Genomic DNA, 17,967 nt, shown 5'->3' on the forward strand with positions numbered 1-17,967 from the left:
GATTTCAATTGATGGAAAAATATTCTACAATTCCAGGAGAGTTGTTCCAATACATAATTAAGAGAGTGCATTTTATTTCCAAGTTCGGCACATCAATTTTAAGTGCTCATTCACGAGGCACTGTCATACCCACTGGCTCCTATTACAAAGCTATTCTGCAATTGAAAATGTTTTCCCTGGTGCAGGTGCTTCAAGCTTTGATGCTTAAACACAGAGGGCGGGTACACTTCATAGATTCAACATTATTAAAGTTGTCAGACTCTCTTAGCTCTTATTCACTTGCTGTACGTGATGTGGTGTCTGACCTTTGAGGATTTACACTAAACCCAAAGCTTTCTAACTGAATAGACATGACACAGATTGCAGAAGCAACCTGCATATTGTCTCTTTTTGTTTTTTTCTTTTTAAATCATTGGCAGATGGATTATATACAAACTTCATCAAGAATATTTTTCTAGGATAGATTTGCTAAATAGCCAGCTTTCTAACCACCCAATCTGCACTGGATTGACTCTGTATTATTCTAGATTCCTAGTAAACCTGTGTGCAGTAAATTCTATACATGTAGTATGTATCCCATCAACATTGTCATATCCCGATCAATGGTCTAACAAAAGAGGTACCAAGCCAGACACGGAATACAGTACCCTAATGCCTGGCATATAACATCATATTTCATATCTGATTAGTCAGACTGCTTCTTATTCTTTAAAACTTTGTCACAGTATTACAGTTCTTCCAGTTTTCTAGAATGTGTTTCAGCAAGCATTAAAATCCACTATTAACAGCTGAGGAAGTTTAAAAGCACTAGCTGATAAAGTAACTGTGTTGTTCAGACACACCAGCCCTCAGGGAGTGCACACTCCAGACTGGGACTGTGCAGAACTTTTGGAAATTGCGACTCTGGATTCACAAGTGGTTTCAGCAAAATTCAGAATCTGAGTGCAAGAGGAAGCCTGTTCCCTTCTACAACAGAGACAAAACGAAGCTTCCTCAAGTTAGCTTCGTGAGGTCTACAGCAAAGACAACACTGCTTTTGCTAAAACCAAATGATCAACAAAGCATTCATTTGAGAACTCCCTAATAATTAGGAGTTGTTCAAGACACATGATTCCTAATACCATTTTTTAGAACAGCCATAACACATGTACATTGCACCTTCATCCTTCTGCTCCCTGCAAGGATTTGAAGAATATAGATCCCGCTACTTAATTCTTTCTGCCTGTCCTGGCACAGTATGTCGCTTCTATGCACTGGTAACAGATCTGGACAGTTTACTGTTAATTTCAAAACTTGGTTTTTTAGCAACACTGAAGTTTTGGCAACAGATTTTCATGATTACCACCAAACTATATTGCTATATTTACTTTTCAATGGAAAAAAATGTATGTATTTTAATACAACAGTATATTTCCATGTACATTATTTAAATCATGTGTTACTTTAAAAAATGACTACTGTACATGAATATAGTTCTTTTGGTTTCCCTCAAAATTTTACAGCTAGAGCACCAAAAAAAAATGGAATGCAGACTTTACAAGCTCTTTTCCAATCAGTGGAAAATGGGTTTTTATTAAAAAACCTAAACAACTGTAGCACAGTATAGCAGCTCTGTACATTCTGTTCATGCACTAAATCTTCTCATTTCACAAAACGAATTTACAATTGCTTTTAACAAGTCAGTGGCAGCTATCACGATGCATATTTTATAGAAATTAATTCCATTTTTTGTAAGAAATTCTACAATCATTGACTTATGGTACTTTTCATTTGATCGTTTTTATGGTTTCTAAAGCTTTTAATTGCATCACGTTCAGAAACATACAAACCATTTAACACTGGCACATATTCTTATTTTTTAAATTTTGTATCCTTTCACCATGTAACTAAAATTCAGCTATCAAGAAAGATATACAGTTTATTTTTTCAGACCTATGGGCTGTTCCATGTCAGGAACGTCTACATCATTTATAAAGTTCTACATATGCTACTTGCTTAGAAAAGTCAGGTCCTTTCTCAAGGCTGCTATTCTCAGCAGTATGGAAGCAAGCCTACAAGGCATAGAAAGGCTCTCTACGGAGTTCCTGCATAAAAACATGTTTTAGCTGGAGATTATACCTGAAGAATATTAATGAGGAACATGATAGAAATAAGAGGCAAGCCATCACTTTCTGAATCCTAATTCAGGTCTAAACTTCTGTTTCCAAGTAAATATTACTACTGATGTAACTGGTTAAGGAATTGTGTTTTGGATGAACTGAAAATTACATCCATAAAATAAACTTGCTTTGACAGGAAAAGTCAAAGGCTCTTAAGGAGAAATTCCATTTCCAAATCCACCCCCTTGACATAACACAGTTCTACACAAAAAGGAAATTGAAGATTTCCTATTATTTCTCTGTTATCTGCAAACTGAGGACACCAATCACAAGTACAATCTCTAAAATGGGAAATAAAATTAAAACTTTATCATCATTTACTGTTATTACATATTCTTCTCTTCCTGTATTTATGTTATTCAAGGAACAATAAGGCATTTAGGTCTGTAGTGAGGAAACTGATTATTCCCTACCTTGCAGTACTTTATTTCTCAATGCAGAGTGGAAATACTGTACCAATGCGCGCGCACACACACACACACACACACACACACACAGGAAAAATACTTTAAAACTGACTAGAAGTCATTAATGATGTCTTCAAAGGAGACCTGTGTAGGAAGCAAGTCCTCTGTCTCAAAAACCGTATAGACACTATTCCAACCCTGAAATTTTACAGTATGCACTACACAGATAATGTTGGATTTGTTGAATAGCAAGTTCTAGACCTTCTTGGTAATATTTCAACTGAATAACTTTAAAAGCATTTATACCAACAAGTTAATGTACATTTGTTCCAGGAACCATTTAATAACCAACATTTATATATAGATTACATTTCCTACTGGCATATGACCTACTAGAGAAGATTAATAGCTATGGTTATCAAACACACAAATCAGTTTAGCTGCTGTGTTGGGTTTGTGTCTGGCAGGGTTTTGGTAGCAGGGAGCAGGCTACAGAGGTGGCTCCTGTAAGAAGTCCCTGACCTTTGTCTTGAGCCTTTTGGTTGTATTTTCTCCTCCCTATCCATCAGGGGATGTGGTAGGGGTAAGTGAGCAGCTGTATGGTGCTGTGTTGCCACCTGGGTGGGCTCAAACCGTGACAGCTGCCAATGGTGCTAGCCGTCTGGGTGGCATCAGTCTGCAGGACCATCCCACCTACAGTGTTGTTGTTCCTCTGCATACAATGAACATAGGGGGGTTTTGTTGAATTTCCATGTTGCCTATACTGAAATGGAGAACAGTACTCAAATGACTGTGCTCAGAAAGAACAATCTTTCATAACTGCATTCTTCCTGAGTCAGAAAATGGAGATCACTATAAAGCAACTGTTTAAACTAGCAATCCACACCTCAAGGGTTAAAAGGAAAGTCTCACAGACACAACAGAAACAGGCACAGCAATCAACTATTCCAGATTGTCAAGGGCTGTGGTCAAGCTTTCATCACCCATACAGATACCAGTCTCTAGAGCTACAGCACATAACCATGAGCTATTTTTTCCATACTCATTCCCTGCTAAATGCTCTGGTGTCAGACAGTCCCAATTCTCTTTAACAAGATTTTTCAACACTAACTTCCCCCACAGGCAGCTGGATGCTGTTCACTCACTCTGATAAATATCAAATGATGGAGGTCAATTTTCAGCCCCAGGTGCACAACGTTGGCAAGATCTGCACTCTTTGCAATAAATACTGACATAAATCATAATCTCGGAAATCCCTTGATCAAACATCCTTTGATTCAAAAGCACTAACCCCAAAGAAATATGAAGTATCAAATGATTTAATTATCTGTATGGATGCTAACTTACTCTGTCCCACCTCCAGACCTTTGCGCCTCCAGACCACCTGACAAGACCATACATTGTGTGGCTTGTTCTCTTACTACAGGAGTTGTAAAAGAAAATAGATTTTGCAGAAAACCTGCATACTGAAGTTTGTGAACTTGGTTCTCAAACAGTTCCTCAGTATCTTTAGCTCTGCATTTTAAATCCTCGTAAGCAGGGAAAGTGAGGCAGCCCTATAACTAAACTAGACCAGTTCCAGAGAGAAAGTCTTAGACAACCAAATTTTGAATTTGGTGTTTTGTGGACTTTCGAATGAACTACCATGTTCACAAAAGTTAGCATAGTGAGCAATCTACTGCATGTTCTGCAGACAGTACAGATACCAAATTGGTAAGTATTGTGCACTGTGCTTTTAGATGTTTCTGATAAAATCTGTGTTTAAAAAAACCTCATACAAATAAAAATAAAATAAAATAAAATAAAACAACAAAAAACTCACAAAAACCCCCAAGAGGAGTTCTGTGCAGTGAGCAGTCTATATACATATTCAGGTAGTAGACAGGATTTCTACCTTAACATCATTTGTAATAGACATTTCCATAGGCAGCCTTTATGAAGATTTAACAGATTCAGTAGTGAAAGGAATAGTATATATTACTTCTCCTTTATGATGGGCCTGAACTCCTAAGAACCTGGATAAGAGCATTCTGATGGACAGAAATATGAAGAAGGATTGCAAATATATGTCTCAAAACAGCTGCAGGTGAGTAGGTAAAGAAGGAAGACTGGTAACTGTTTCAATACTCACAACCCAGGTGAATCTAGAAAAAAAGTCTTAATATCTGTCATCTGGGAAAAGCTCTTTAGAAACCTTAACCTAAAGCTCCTGAGCCAAGTACTGCTCTGCTAAATGCAGCACCACTTTCAAAGGTCTCATCTGAGCCAAGAACGAAGGTGCAAACAAACTTTGAAATGATGGCCCTGAAAGCATCAGCTTCTAAAACACTATGTACAGGAGCCACCATTTTTTGGTATGAGTTCTATCTAATTGATCAGCTTCTTACAGAAAGTGGAGGCTTTTCAGTTGCAAAGTTATAGTACTCCTTTATAAAGAAGCAATAGCCTTCGAGGAGATTGGTATCTCCCTTCCAAATTTCCATTTTTAAATGTGAAAGTATTGAGGGATAGCGAAAAAGCTTTTTGTTCTGCCCTGTATTAGAAAAATAGCATCTAGCATCTTAGCCATATGTAATTGTTTCTTGTAAGTGAAAGATTTAGGAAAAGGCTAAACTGATTTCCTTGAACGAAGTCATTAAACACCTCAGGCAAGACCTCTGGATCTATTTTGTGTGCAAAATTCAGGCAGTAGATCCAGAGTCTCCATGTCAGCTGCAGTAACAGCCAGCAGCACTTTGATCAGAGAGAGACAAGCATATGAAGCTTTGGGTAGGAAAGGCTTTCCTGTTTGTAAGGAAAATAAACAGACTGAAGTTTCATCAAAGAACCCAGCACTTTGCAGCAGAACGTTCTTTGGTTAACCATTGACAGAAGTCTATCAGAAACACTATAAAAACCCAGAGTAACTTCAGACAGAGAACTGAAGGTTAAAACTGCAGCTAAATGAAAAGAAACTCAGAAAATCTACTCAAAAGCACTGTAGCCCACAAACCTTGTCAAAGGTCACCGAAGGACAGAACACAGACAGACACCTGGAATCTGAGAAATCTTGTGTGATTTTTTCAAACCGTTTCAGCAGAAGGAGCAGGTTCCCAGAAGCAGCTGCTGGAGCTTGAGAGGCATGAAAGCTCATGAGATTGGCTTTTCAGTTCTCAGTGGACAGAAGTGCCACTTCACACAAAGGACAGGACACTGGGCTTCACAGAATGCCACTGTTTCTCTCAAGTCCCACTTACAGGAAGAGCAGCCAAATGGAGAGAAACTTGGGATGGAGGACAGTAACGGGACAAAAGGGGGCCCACATATGCCGTCAGGTTATTTACCTACAGAAAACTGATGCGAGAAGAAGTCACATATACTGGGAAATCAAGGACTGAAGGCAAGATGGCAGTGCACATCCTCATGGCAATTGTCTGGGATTACCCTTAACAGAATTTTCCTGAAAAGCCACCAGACACAGTAAGAAGGTATTCTTGAAGATACCACTGTCTCTTTTACAGCTGTATGTTATGATGCAATTAACTTCAATGAACTAAGTCTCCAGCTCATCTACCATTTGAGAGAAACTGATTTGCTGCATGAGAAGAGGGCCAACAGCATGCCCTTATACACACTGCTACAGCAAATATTTCTTTAAAAGTACATATTGATACAGATAATGTGAATATAAGAACAAAATAATCACCGAAAGGAGAACACCAATTTGAGTCAAAGAGGAAATATGACTGCTGCTTTGAATAAGACTCTCGGCAGCTTGATCTCACCTACTTAAAACCGAACTACTGAACTACAGTACTGAGAATCAGCCACGCTGAGTTTGGTATCTCTGCTCTCAACTTTGAGTCTACAGACGGTCTTTTTAAGATCAAAGTATCATTTAATGAACAGTACCAAAGCACATAAATTAAAATTAGAATCTACATTTATATCCACCATTCCTTTATGGTTGCCTAGTAAAGCAGTAGGTTTGTCAAATCCTACTATAGGTTCTTTACTCCACTCACACAAACTGAACAGTTCCTGTTCAGTTTTCCTTCCAAGAGAGATAACCAGTCCTCTAAATTGCTATAGTGCTTTGTTCGTTTTCATTTAAGCCTTATTCCAAGTTGGTTTTTAATAATCAGGGGCACTGAGCAAGAGCTAATAAGTATGACTTTTGCCAATATCAGGGTATCATTGATTTATTAGGACCAGGCAAATTATCAGGCACCAGGTCCTTCTCTACCTTCCTCTCCCCAAACCTTCTTGAGGCTTTGCCTTTACACCCACAAAAGATTCATAAAGTAAATATCCCAAGGATCAAGTAATACAGTAGAAATAGATAAAATACTTCTATGTTTGACACATCACCATCCACAGCAGTGTAATCGCATCACTGCAATACTACCAGGCACGCTACGTACTCATCAGGTTACCTCTGTTCCAGAAAATCTGACTTCAAGGTGAAACATACAAAGAGGTCAGTTATGTTGGAAAAGAAGTCTGCCTTCCAAGTAAACAGAGGAAAAGGTTGAATTACTGGACAAACTAGATACCATAAGGGAAAATGGCTGCTCTCTAACCATATGTATGAATGTAAAATCAGGGATGAGTAAGTGAAGGCTGAAAATCAGTTTTACATCAAAGAATGGAGCCTTCAAGAGCATCCTTCTAATAAGACAGTGAAGACATAAAACCTAACTAGCTCCAAATTGTAATTCAATAAGCTTACAATTAGATTTAAAGACACTGTAGCTATTGCAAATAAATGACAGGCTTATAAGGTACTTCAAGTCCTTTGTTGTGCTGCACTTCCATTTGTTGTTCTTCACATGTGGTTTTAGGTTACATCACTGGCTTTTTAGTCCAAAAGCGTTCCATTTTTCAGTGCTACGTATCAATTACTCATATCGAACAGCAGGAAACAAAAAATACCTAAAATAACCCTGCCCCAGAACCATTTTATGTGATAAGAGTAGTAAAACTGGTCATCCAGAAAAGTCCACCTATTCAGTCTTGGAAAGATGTAGTTATACCATTCTCATCTCTTTCTCCAAACACTAAATGGTAATATCCCTCTTGAAGAAACAGCACATTAAATTCAAATTTTTATTTACATTAGAGTTCAACCCTGAACTTTCTGGATTTGGCCGTGTGACTTCAAAAAAACCTCCTATAAGAAGCACTCTTATGTCAACAAGAAATTCTTATAACTATTTTCAAGATAGTGTTCACTGATTTTCCATTTGATTTATCAACAATTCTGTCAAAACTGAAGTAAGATTTCAAGTAAATTAACATGGAATTCTGCAACACACTGGCAGGCAGGCATCAGAGGTCAAGTCCAGTTTATTCAAATACGTGCAGGTGATGAAAAAGCAGGAACATAGAAAAAAATAATAAGAACATCACTAACCTCCACCTGAAACAATGTTGTCTTTTGCTCAGTTCACAGAATGTCTACACAGTGCTTTGTCTCTTACTCTTCACAGCCTCCATGAGAATGAGGCACATGTGCTCCTTGTACTCATCAGCAAGTGATCAGAAATCACATTGAGTCACTAGGACTAGGCCACATCAGTCACAGAAACACACCAAGAGCCCCATTGTTGCTGTGTTTTCAGTACACAAGCTACAGGATGTTATTCTGTTCAACATAGTAATTTTCCTGATTAACCAACTTTCTCACATCAGATTTTCGCACCGTGTAATTTTAAAAAGCTTGAAACTATTATAATACTAGGAGTGGGGCATGTTAAAGCCTTAAAGGAAAAAATAATTAAATCACAAAGATAAGCTGAACTTACAGTTTGTGATGTCAGGAGGGGCATAACTGTCATTCATGAACATGCTGGTGGGTTTTGCAACTTTCAGATAAACAAAGTCAGATGTGTTTTTTAAGGCAGTCACTGCTTCTTCATGAGTAACTTCTTCTAAACAAACACTGTTCACCTAAACAGAAAAAATAAACAAAATTCTCAACACAGAAAAATGTACCTTTTCATAGGACACTCACTGAAAGCTGTCGGACCACTCCAGCATTAAAAGTCTTTATCGGGATTCATGTGCCACAGACATAATTGCTTGTGTAAAAGTTATATAAGAGACGCTTTGTAGTGCTGTGAAATATAAGGCAGACAAGTCTGTCCTCAAAAGATTATAATGAACTGTACTTTTTTTTTCCCAACAGATTTAAATTCCTACCACTCCTGATGACTGGAAAGTCATTTTGCAGTGCATTGGTAATTGCAGTACAACCTAAACACACAGACAGAAAACTACCTTCTGCAAAATATAGGAGCTTATCTCTACATCAGTGACTAAAGCTTTGACTAAGTGAAATTCAGCAAATCAGAGGGTACTATAGATAATATTTTATTCATTTCTTTCCTAACAATGAACTAAGGGAATGATTACAGCTACAATAAATTAGGACATTACATTTACTACATCCAATAGAATATTGCACATGGTCCTTGCATCCTTGAAACACTATCCGATATTAATCCAAAGCCACTTTTTGTCATGCGAACTTTTTTAATGGATAAAGTGACACTGGACAAAGTAATCTCTTGCAAAAGTTTGATATTTCTGACAAAGATTCCTTAAAACCTTTCATATATTTTACAATATAAGCAAGTTAGCATGAAATTTTCTTGTACAGGTGACAAGTATAACACTGGAAAGCAGTTCACCATTAAAAGGAAGCTCTGCAGTGCCCTTGCACTATAGGGAAGCCCTATAATCAAAACACTTCCTATAATGCAGATTTTAAAACTTAAAACCATCAAATATTAACAGTATTATCATCAAGCAGCTGGATCTTTGGGCTTGTGAATTTGCATGAAATACGAAGGTGCATACTTTTTGTGCAGTTAATAGTAAATATAATACATTCCCTCTTTCTCTTTTTTACCCTCCAAATTCACATGTAAGGATTCATGTCTTGAACTGGTTTCACAGAGCTATCCATTGTAACATCAAGATCTCGTTCCCAATATCCTTTAGATAAAAGGATAATCCCAGGATTCTTCACCTTTAAGTCGCTTCAGTTTTCCCAACTCCGTATTTGTAAGTGACAAATTTATCCAAAGAGTCTTTTTACAGATGGGAAACTCTGCTCTAAAGATTTAGAGTCAGTTTCTTACTGTTTGAAGAGCAACAGAGCACTCGTTCTGCTGTCATGTACTCCGAGCTCTTACAGAAGCAGGTATTGCCTGGTAGAAGTAGGAAGTTTGGAGCAATTACAACCTACAAGAGTTGAGTTTACAATTCAGAAATTTATTCAGAAATTCCTGGCTCTAGCTCTCATCTTTTCTAGCTGGACAACTAGATTTGTGGATGGAATTTAAGGAAGTTGAAAGTTATTTTTACTTTGTGCATAGAAAATTCAACTTTGAAGCATTTTAAGCTTAAAAAAAAAAAAGAGCTATTCAAAAGTATTACAAACACTGAAATCCAACAGAAGCAGCAGTTTCAGTACAGGCTGGCCAGCCAGCAGTACATGATGGAGTTCCCTTCCACTCTTTTTTGAAAAAAGAAACAATCCCATTGTATGCTGGTTTACAAGCCACATCACTCAGATACCAGAAAAGTAATAGCAGGTGTCAGAATTAAACATGCTGATTAACACTGGTTTTGCATGAAACATTGGGCTGAAGAACAGATCTCAGATTTCCCAATGAGATGGTGTTGAACACTGTAGATTCAATTTTTATCACTGATTTCCTGGTAATATCAATTTTTTTATGCCAATTTCCATACAATAATGCTCCACTGACAGGCAGCTTAATCACAAAGCGAATCATGCCCTTACTGGGCCTAAAAGTGAATAACCATCAAAAAACGCAGCTCTTACTTACAGCTAAAAGTTTGTCTCCAATTTGAAGTTTGCCATCTTTATGTGCTGCCCCACCCTCAATGATTTTGGTAACATAGATGCTGTTGTCTCCAGGTATATGCTGATTTCCTACACCACCAGCAATACTGAAACCAAGACCTGCTTGAAGATAAAAGTCATTATTCAAGAAACCTTTCATCATTTATTAGATTCAAATTATTATATAAATAATAATGCCATTTGTATTACACATACATGTACATATATAAAAAACATTAGGCTACGGCTGAAGCAATACTGGCTGCCTTTCCAAGTGAACTCCATAATTTTCAAGAAACTTCTGGAAAAGATGTAACATTTATAGAAGTTCTGAAAAATCAAAAGCTAAATCATTTACTTCATGACTTGTGAAAGATGCACACAGCAGAGCTATAGCATCAGCACTGGTATTTAAAGAATCATCATCCCACCCGGACACAAAATAGTAATTTCTCTAAATGTTTTTTAATCTCTCAAAGATCCTTTCTAGGTCATTTAATGAAATATTTTACTCCAATTTTTTAAGGCACTTAAAAATTACTAAATACTATCAGAAACACATTTTTATTATTTGAAAGAAAAAAATGCATTCTACAAGAACAGTTTCATTATCTTATTTTTTATTATACTGCATTTCCCAGAAATTCATATGCAAAGTACTATTTTATTTTGAAAAATAAATGCAGAAATCTATCATCAACCCCATCGTTCTTGTGAAACAGAAGCTATCCTATGTACCTTTAGGGCCTTTTACAAGTTTGATTTCCACTATTTTTTCTGTGACTGGTTTTCTTCTTTTGACATACAATCGTACGATTGATCCCGCTTCTTTCAATGCTTCCACTGCTTTGCTGTGTGTCACATCACGAACATCCACCTCATTTACTCGTAGAATACAATCGTTAACCCTAGAGACAGCAACATTCATGTTCAGCTGTTGTGTTATAGCAGAGCAGACACATTGGGAGCCCAACACTTTATCTACAATACACTAACACACTTGTTAACATGTTAAGATACATAGATTTTGCTTCCAAATTATATTGATTCAAGACAACATTCTAAAGCAAATTATTAGTGCTTAAAAATATTCCCATTAAAAGTTTTCTAGTGATCCTTATTTTATTTCTTTCTCAGCCAAAGGGGACACCATCTTATACGTGTTTCATTTAAACAGTATTTTGAACAGAGCTTCATACAAACTACCTTTTGTTTAGGGCTGTAAGAAAGAATTAAAAAATTCAGAAGCTTGGAGGCACACAATGAGAACACACAGGTTTTAAGTCGTGATATGAATAAGTCAACCTCCATTCCTGCTTTTCACAAGCTGTTTAAGTGCTGGCCTTCCACTCCATTTAACGTGTTGCTGTAGTAACCCTGAGCTCTCATTACACTAAGTACAATGCCTGACCCACATGTCACCATGTTCTGCCAGATGTACCTCTGACAATGGCCAACAACCTAAAATGAAGCCTTGAAATAAGCTTATTAGGTCTAAAACCCATAATGGATCAGGCATTTGCACCAAAAAATGATAGTGCAAGTTCTTGACAACACAAGAAAAAAAAAAAAAGCTGGTCCTACAATCAGATCTGGGGTGGGTTTTTTTCCCCACGCAGTGATACAGGGGTATACTCAAATACTGTTCTGGATTGGGAAAATAATTTATTAATGCAGTTTGTTATTAAGTTCTAACAGTACTCTTCAAAGGAAGTTGCAAATATCACTTGCTACCATCTAGTAATACACCAACATTTCCTCGCTAGCAGTGAAGAAGTAGTAGTAGTAGTATCAGTCCACAATTAAATAAGAAAATGGGGTATACTGGAGAATGAGTAGCCTATTAATTTAAACAAAAAAATACTGCTTTTGAAGATGTGTAGCATCTTTGAAAAATTAAGACATAGAATGATACCAAACATAACAGTGGGTTGTTACTAAGTTCAACTGTCTTACAGATCAGAAAACCTGCACATGGATAACCAAGAGTTACCTGTCCTAACCATCTAAGCTTTTCCTTTGTATATTGAATTAAGGACTACAGAACATATGGCATAATCAATTTATACCACCAAACAGAAAAGATAAAGTCTATTTAATTTCTGCAGATTTTATTGGTTGGAAAAAAAAATAAAATTGGTCCACTCAAACATTTTTCATAATTTACAAAATAATTCTGTAAGAAAAACTTGTTTAAAACATAATGTAGCACGATAAAACTGCTAAAGTAACACAAACTGTTATATCCACTGTTTGAAAATACAATAATAAACACTTAGCAACTCAATACAGAAAGCTGTCATACCGTAATCTTCCATCCTGTGCAGCTGCACCCCCGGCTATAATTTTTGTAATGAAAATACTTGAATCATCCCCAATATGTGGGTTGTCTGTACCACCCGCAATGCTAAAGCCAAGTCCTGAATTTCCCTAAAGGTAGAAGGGGAAAAAAAATTATACATTTCTTCTGGGGGAGAAAAGATATTCTAGTATATCTATTTGATTCAATATAGAACCAAATCCACATCATTTTCACTGATAAACAATATTAAAAGATACCTTAAGCAGAATACTACATATAACCATATGTAAGACATAATTATACTTATTTTCGTAGAAGGAGAACATAAGTCATTGTGTAACTGTAAGAGATACAGTTCCAACCCCACAGCTTTCTCACTGAAGTGCACTTGATAAACTAGATAAAAACTTCCCTCTCTAGTGAGCCAGATTTTTGAGACTATTCATAGGAATATTTGCTCTTCATTAAATTATTAGTGACAAATTATTTTCCCAGAGAAGACCTCAAGTAATTTGTGTCACATATGTAATATATCCTCACAGCTGCAGATTCAGACTGACATTTTCTCTTCAAAGGTTGCCTGCCCTTACTATCAACTGTAAGACCTCTTCACCCTCTCAGCAACCACCAGAATTGCACAGGTATCAAATACAACCATTTCTTTCTTTCCTTTTGTTTACAGTGCAGCTCAAAAGAAGAGAACCGAGACAGATCTCAACACTGTAAACCCACAAAGCAATGCCTATGACAAGGTGTCACTTGTAATTTCAACCGGAAGCCTGAATCTCAATATAAAACTTAATGGTGTACACAAAAGCCTATCATAAATGGCAATACAGGAAGTGAAATCATAATTTGTGCTACTACTCTCTACGAGCCTAGATAATAACATTAAATGCAGAATGTCTCAGGGAGATCCTTCCCCCATTTCACTCAATCATCTACAATATTAATAAAAACTTCTATTCCTGCTCCAGCAACTGGGTGTATTTTTTTTCTTTAGGTCAAATAATCTACATAAAGGAAAAAAAAACAGGATTGTTTTGGATTGCCATTTAACAGTATCAAGAGGTTAATTTTTCATATTAAAGTATCATAAATCCCATCTAAAACAGAGTACAGGAAAACAGTTAGCATGTTACCCTTTCAAGAGTAATTTCTTCATACTCATAATCTGCATCCGTGCCGTTGACCTATAAAGAAAGAAAAGTGAGACTTACAGAGAATTTTACACTTTACACAGCACAGTTTGCTCGGCTGGCATTTCACTCCCATCAAATCTCATTGACAGTGACCACTGAGCTCAGAGGGAACATGTGATTTTCATGCTGCTCTGTACATGAATCAGAGGCTCTTTGTATGCGTTTAAAAGTTAAGATTTCAGAGAGCAGACTGTCTATACACAGACACTGTACAGCAGAGGCCCTCTGCTTCTGATTGCCAGAAAAAAAAAACGTTCTTGAGATCCTCAGATGTTCCTCAGGCCATATAGCAAGTGCGAATAGAAAAAAAGGAAGGGGTTGTGGGGTAGAGAAGAAATTGTATAGAAGAACAGAGCACTATTTTTCCTTACAGAGCAGGGGTAAAAAAAAAAAAAAAAAAAAAAAGACTGGTGCTTTATACCATTTCTCACTAGAAATGGGCAAGACCCTTCTAAAGCAACATTTAACAACTGTTTATATTACTATTGATCATGTTATATATATATATACACACTAAAGCTTAGCAAATTAAAACAGGACCAAAACCAGAAGAGCTTAGAAAAGTATTTTATAAAGCTAGATGAAAAACCCAAGCCTTGTCATCCTCAAGTCAGAAAGGATACCCACATTCTTTGCTACCTACAGAACTAGGACAGAATCAAATAACAGAAGTAACAAATATCTAAATTAAGCTAAAACAATTAAAAACCAAATTCTTAACTATAATTTTTTTTTTTTTTCCAATGACTAAGATGTCTCGGAGTTCAAATTCTTTCCTCCACAGATACCTACAGCAGCATATACCACATGTAGCTACAGGCAATTCCCTATTTCAAGCCATTTAGGATGAAATATTTAACAAGAAGTCACATTTACACAACTATTTTACAAAGCAACTTGTCTATTCTTAACATATTCTGTATCTGGTAGTCTTCTGTACTCTTAACATACTATTCAAGATTTTATAAACATGCAAGTTATATGTATAGAAGAAAGCATTTTAAAACCTATATAGTTTTCTAGCAGAGAATTAAAAAGGAAACTTTAATTTATTCCAAACAAAATTAAGATCGCATCTTCATTCCTCATTTATTTAACACATTTAAAAGCTCCAAAAGCTGGAGACCCCTCACCTTTCACGGGCTGTCTAATATCAAGCTCATTTAGCCCTCACTACAGTTTTTCTTTAATCTCTAATTCTATCTCTCCTTAATACAATAGAAGCCATGTCCATTCCAGACATAATAGATTATTACCATCATCTTTGTGCAGTACCTCACAAATTATTATGTCCTTAGTAGTTTATCCAGTGGAAAAGATACTGTGGTTTTAAAACATGATATTTCTCCACTGAAAAGGGAAGAGGTCTTGACCTTCTGAATACATGAAACTGTATCTATTACTACACCAACACAAAAGAAGTCACTGTGAATAAGAAGTTTTAATGTTAGCTTAGTCCTTGAGCTATTGATCTACAAGAACGACAACATGTGCTAACTGAACCACTCATCCAGTATTACAGTACCTGGGAAATGGTTCATGATGACTGATTAGTATGTGGCTTTTCCATTCTTTTTTAAAAAAATAAATAAATAACAAGGATAATTAATAATTTCCCTATTCATTACCATTAGGCAAAACAAAGCCAATCCTAATATATTTAAGCAGTCTCTTGTTTATTTCCATGTACAAAACTCTGTAAACTAATATTAAAATATCACCTAGATAAAGAGGAGCAAACAAAAATGAGACAGGAGCAAGGACACATCAGATGATTAAAATCACTGTCCTATTCTACCTTTTGCAAGTTTTGAAGTGACCTCAGAACCACTAAGCCAAGCTTTACCTGCAGACAACTCCCCTGGAGGAAAGCTGTTCTATACACATGCTGTAATTACGCCACAGCAACCTTCTTTGCATCTGAAAACTTATCAGTAGTTCATCAGAATTTGGTTAGAGTCTTTTGGCTGTACTGGAGTTAATTTCTCTGGTATCGTCAATCTTTTTATGTGCTACCACCTTGAGTTTTGTTTGTATTTCCTTGGGCTTTCACAAAGAAAAAAAAAAAAAAAAAAGTGGTTTTTGCTGGTATTTTCCAACCCAGTTTGAGTTCTAAGGAGGAGGACTTCCTCAGCGGCTTTGTAATTCAGATAATGAGAGCTGTGTTCTTACCCATTTATTCCTCGATGACTTTCCAGATTCATATTTTGCTTTTTTCATCTTTCAATAGAAAAAGCTTTAACAGTTAAGGTTTTTGTAGGTTCATGACGCAGTTACCCCACAAGTATGATTTCACATTATTTATCGTTTAACAATTCCATTAGCTACTTGTGAACCTAGAAGGACATTCCTTTACTCAACTTCCAATGCTTGCAGAGTAGGTTAAATTACAGATAGGTACAGGACTTGTTCATTTTACATTCACAGCAAACTGATAACTTTGATAGCTTGTAATTCTAAGTACCAGTTTGTTCTGTTAACACTACTTTCTCCTCCTGCTTCTACTATCTACTGTCCTCCATGTGCCTCTATCAGATGGGGCCTTCTGAAATGTGAATACATCTTTATTAATCACTCTTGGTTTAGTTTGCGTGCGCAGGGAGACATTTCACTTTCAGTATGCTTTTCTAAACAGTGTCTGCGTCTCATCAATAAAAGGGCCACACACTGCTGGCTGCTGCTGTGATCTTTTAGCCAGAGGCATCGTTTTCACATTCTGGACTCATTTACAAGCCAATTATGTCACTGTACTAATCTTTTGTCTTCTGCTTAAACTGTTAATTCACACTTTTGTCTGTCTTGAGTTATTACGGCTCCTTTCTAGCAACATTGCTAAGTTATGAATATTTTGACAAAGATAAGATTTACTCTTTACTTGCTAATACTAGTACTTAGAATTAACACAATGTAAAGCAACTAGTACAGGCATTAACACTGTTCAGGAAAATGAAAAGCAAGTGGGATATAAGTAGCTGTAGGAGGAAGGTACAGGAGGAAAAGTCAGACCAGAAGCCTATGCCAATCCTACATACATTCCAAAGCCTCTGAAGTCTCTATCTGTCAGTGGCATTCCTATCACAAAACACACACTGCCAAACACAAATTTTAGCCTCCACATGATTACACTTATTACCTTAATGTTTCAAACAGAACAAATCCATTTTTATGTACATTTAGAGCACTAAAATCTTAAGTATAGCCACTGCATGAAGAAGTGTTTTTATGAGAAGTGCAACGGAAATGGCACATTAAATATTAAAGCATCTGCCTGCACATTTGAAGAAACAGATTGTTCTCTGAACACTGAAACTCTGGAACCTTAAACAACTGTGTTTTGCACTGTCGCACACCAGTACTCACACAGAACCTTCCACCTGCAATCTACAACATGTTTTTTTTCATGAAACAGCTATTTAAGGACTTCAAATAACCATCAGGACAGCTGATGAAATCAAGCACCATCAAAGAGGTAAAATAGGTTTCATTAAACAGTAACAACAGACCTACACAACCATATATGTAAAATGTTATCCGAAGTTATAATGGAAAGCAAATGTAGGCTTACGTATGTTGGAGTCTCCAAAGAATCTGTATTCACCAGCACTGGAGGGGGATTTGCCTTTAACAGAAAAATAAAAAAATTATACAGCGTAAAAGAGAGAAATACTTATGAAAATTATACAACAGCTGTGTTTCTCAAGGTTCTGTTAAAAGGTAGCCTCAGCTTGAGGATCTCAAAAATTCACCTTCTGAGACACTTGTTGCTACCCTGAATAAATAGCTTTCATGCCACAAAACCACACTCTTCCAAAACTCTGAGCTCGTATTTTATATACAAGTTCTGTCATTTATTACCTTATTTTTCAAAAGGAAAACTGAGTCATGCTATCATTTGACATGATGTCAGTTAGCCTAGTACTCCCTTTACTAGCCAATACCTTAAAACCAAATTTTGGTGGATTTGATTCCTCTTTCTTCCTACAAGAAACACTTGCCCCCCACCCCCTTCAACCTGAAAAACAGAAACTCACAGAAATGC

The 17,967-nt window shown here is 36.5% G+C and overlaps 1 protein-coding gene across 16 annotated transcripts in view; it reads right to left on the bottom strand.

The window, feature by feature from the left end:
- Positions 1-17,967, bottom strand: part of DLG1 (discs large MAGUK scaffold protein 1) — a 167,951-nt gene that overhangs the window by 45,862 nt on the left and 104,122 nt on the right. For 12 of the 16 annotated variants that reach the window (XM_086468709.1, XM_086468710.1, XM_086468706.1 and 9 more), the window contains 6 exons: positions 17,494-17,547; positions 13,869-13,919; positions 12,730-12,854; positions 11,163-11,332; positions 10,408-10,544; positions 8,353-8,497 (listed from right to left, as the gene is read on the bottom strand). In XM_086468709.1, coding sequence (XP_086324835.1) covers positions 8,353-8,497; positions 10,408-10,544; positions 11,163-11,332; positions 12,730-12,854; positions 13,869-13,919; positions 17,494-17,547 — 682 coding nt within the window. The remainder of the gene's footprint in view (positions 1-8,352; positions 8,498-10,407; positions 10,545-11,162; positions 11,333-12,729; positions 12,855-13,868; positions 13,920-17,493; positions 17,548-17,967) is intronic. The other 4 variants (XM_086468711.1, XM_086468712.1, XM_086468708.1 and 1 more) reach the window with 1 other exon arrangement.

Source organism: Leptosomus discolor, chromosome 7, assembly GCF_034619465.1.
Source record: "Leptosomus discolor isolate bLepDis1 chromosome 7, bLepDis1.hap2, whole genome shotgun sequence".
Taxonomy (NCBI): domain Eukaryota; kingdom Metazoa; phylum Chordata; class Aves; order Leptosomiformes; family Leptosomidae; genus Leptosomus; species Leptosomus discolor.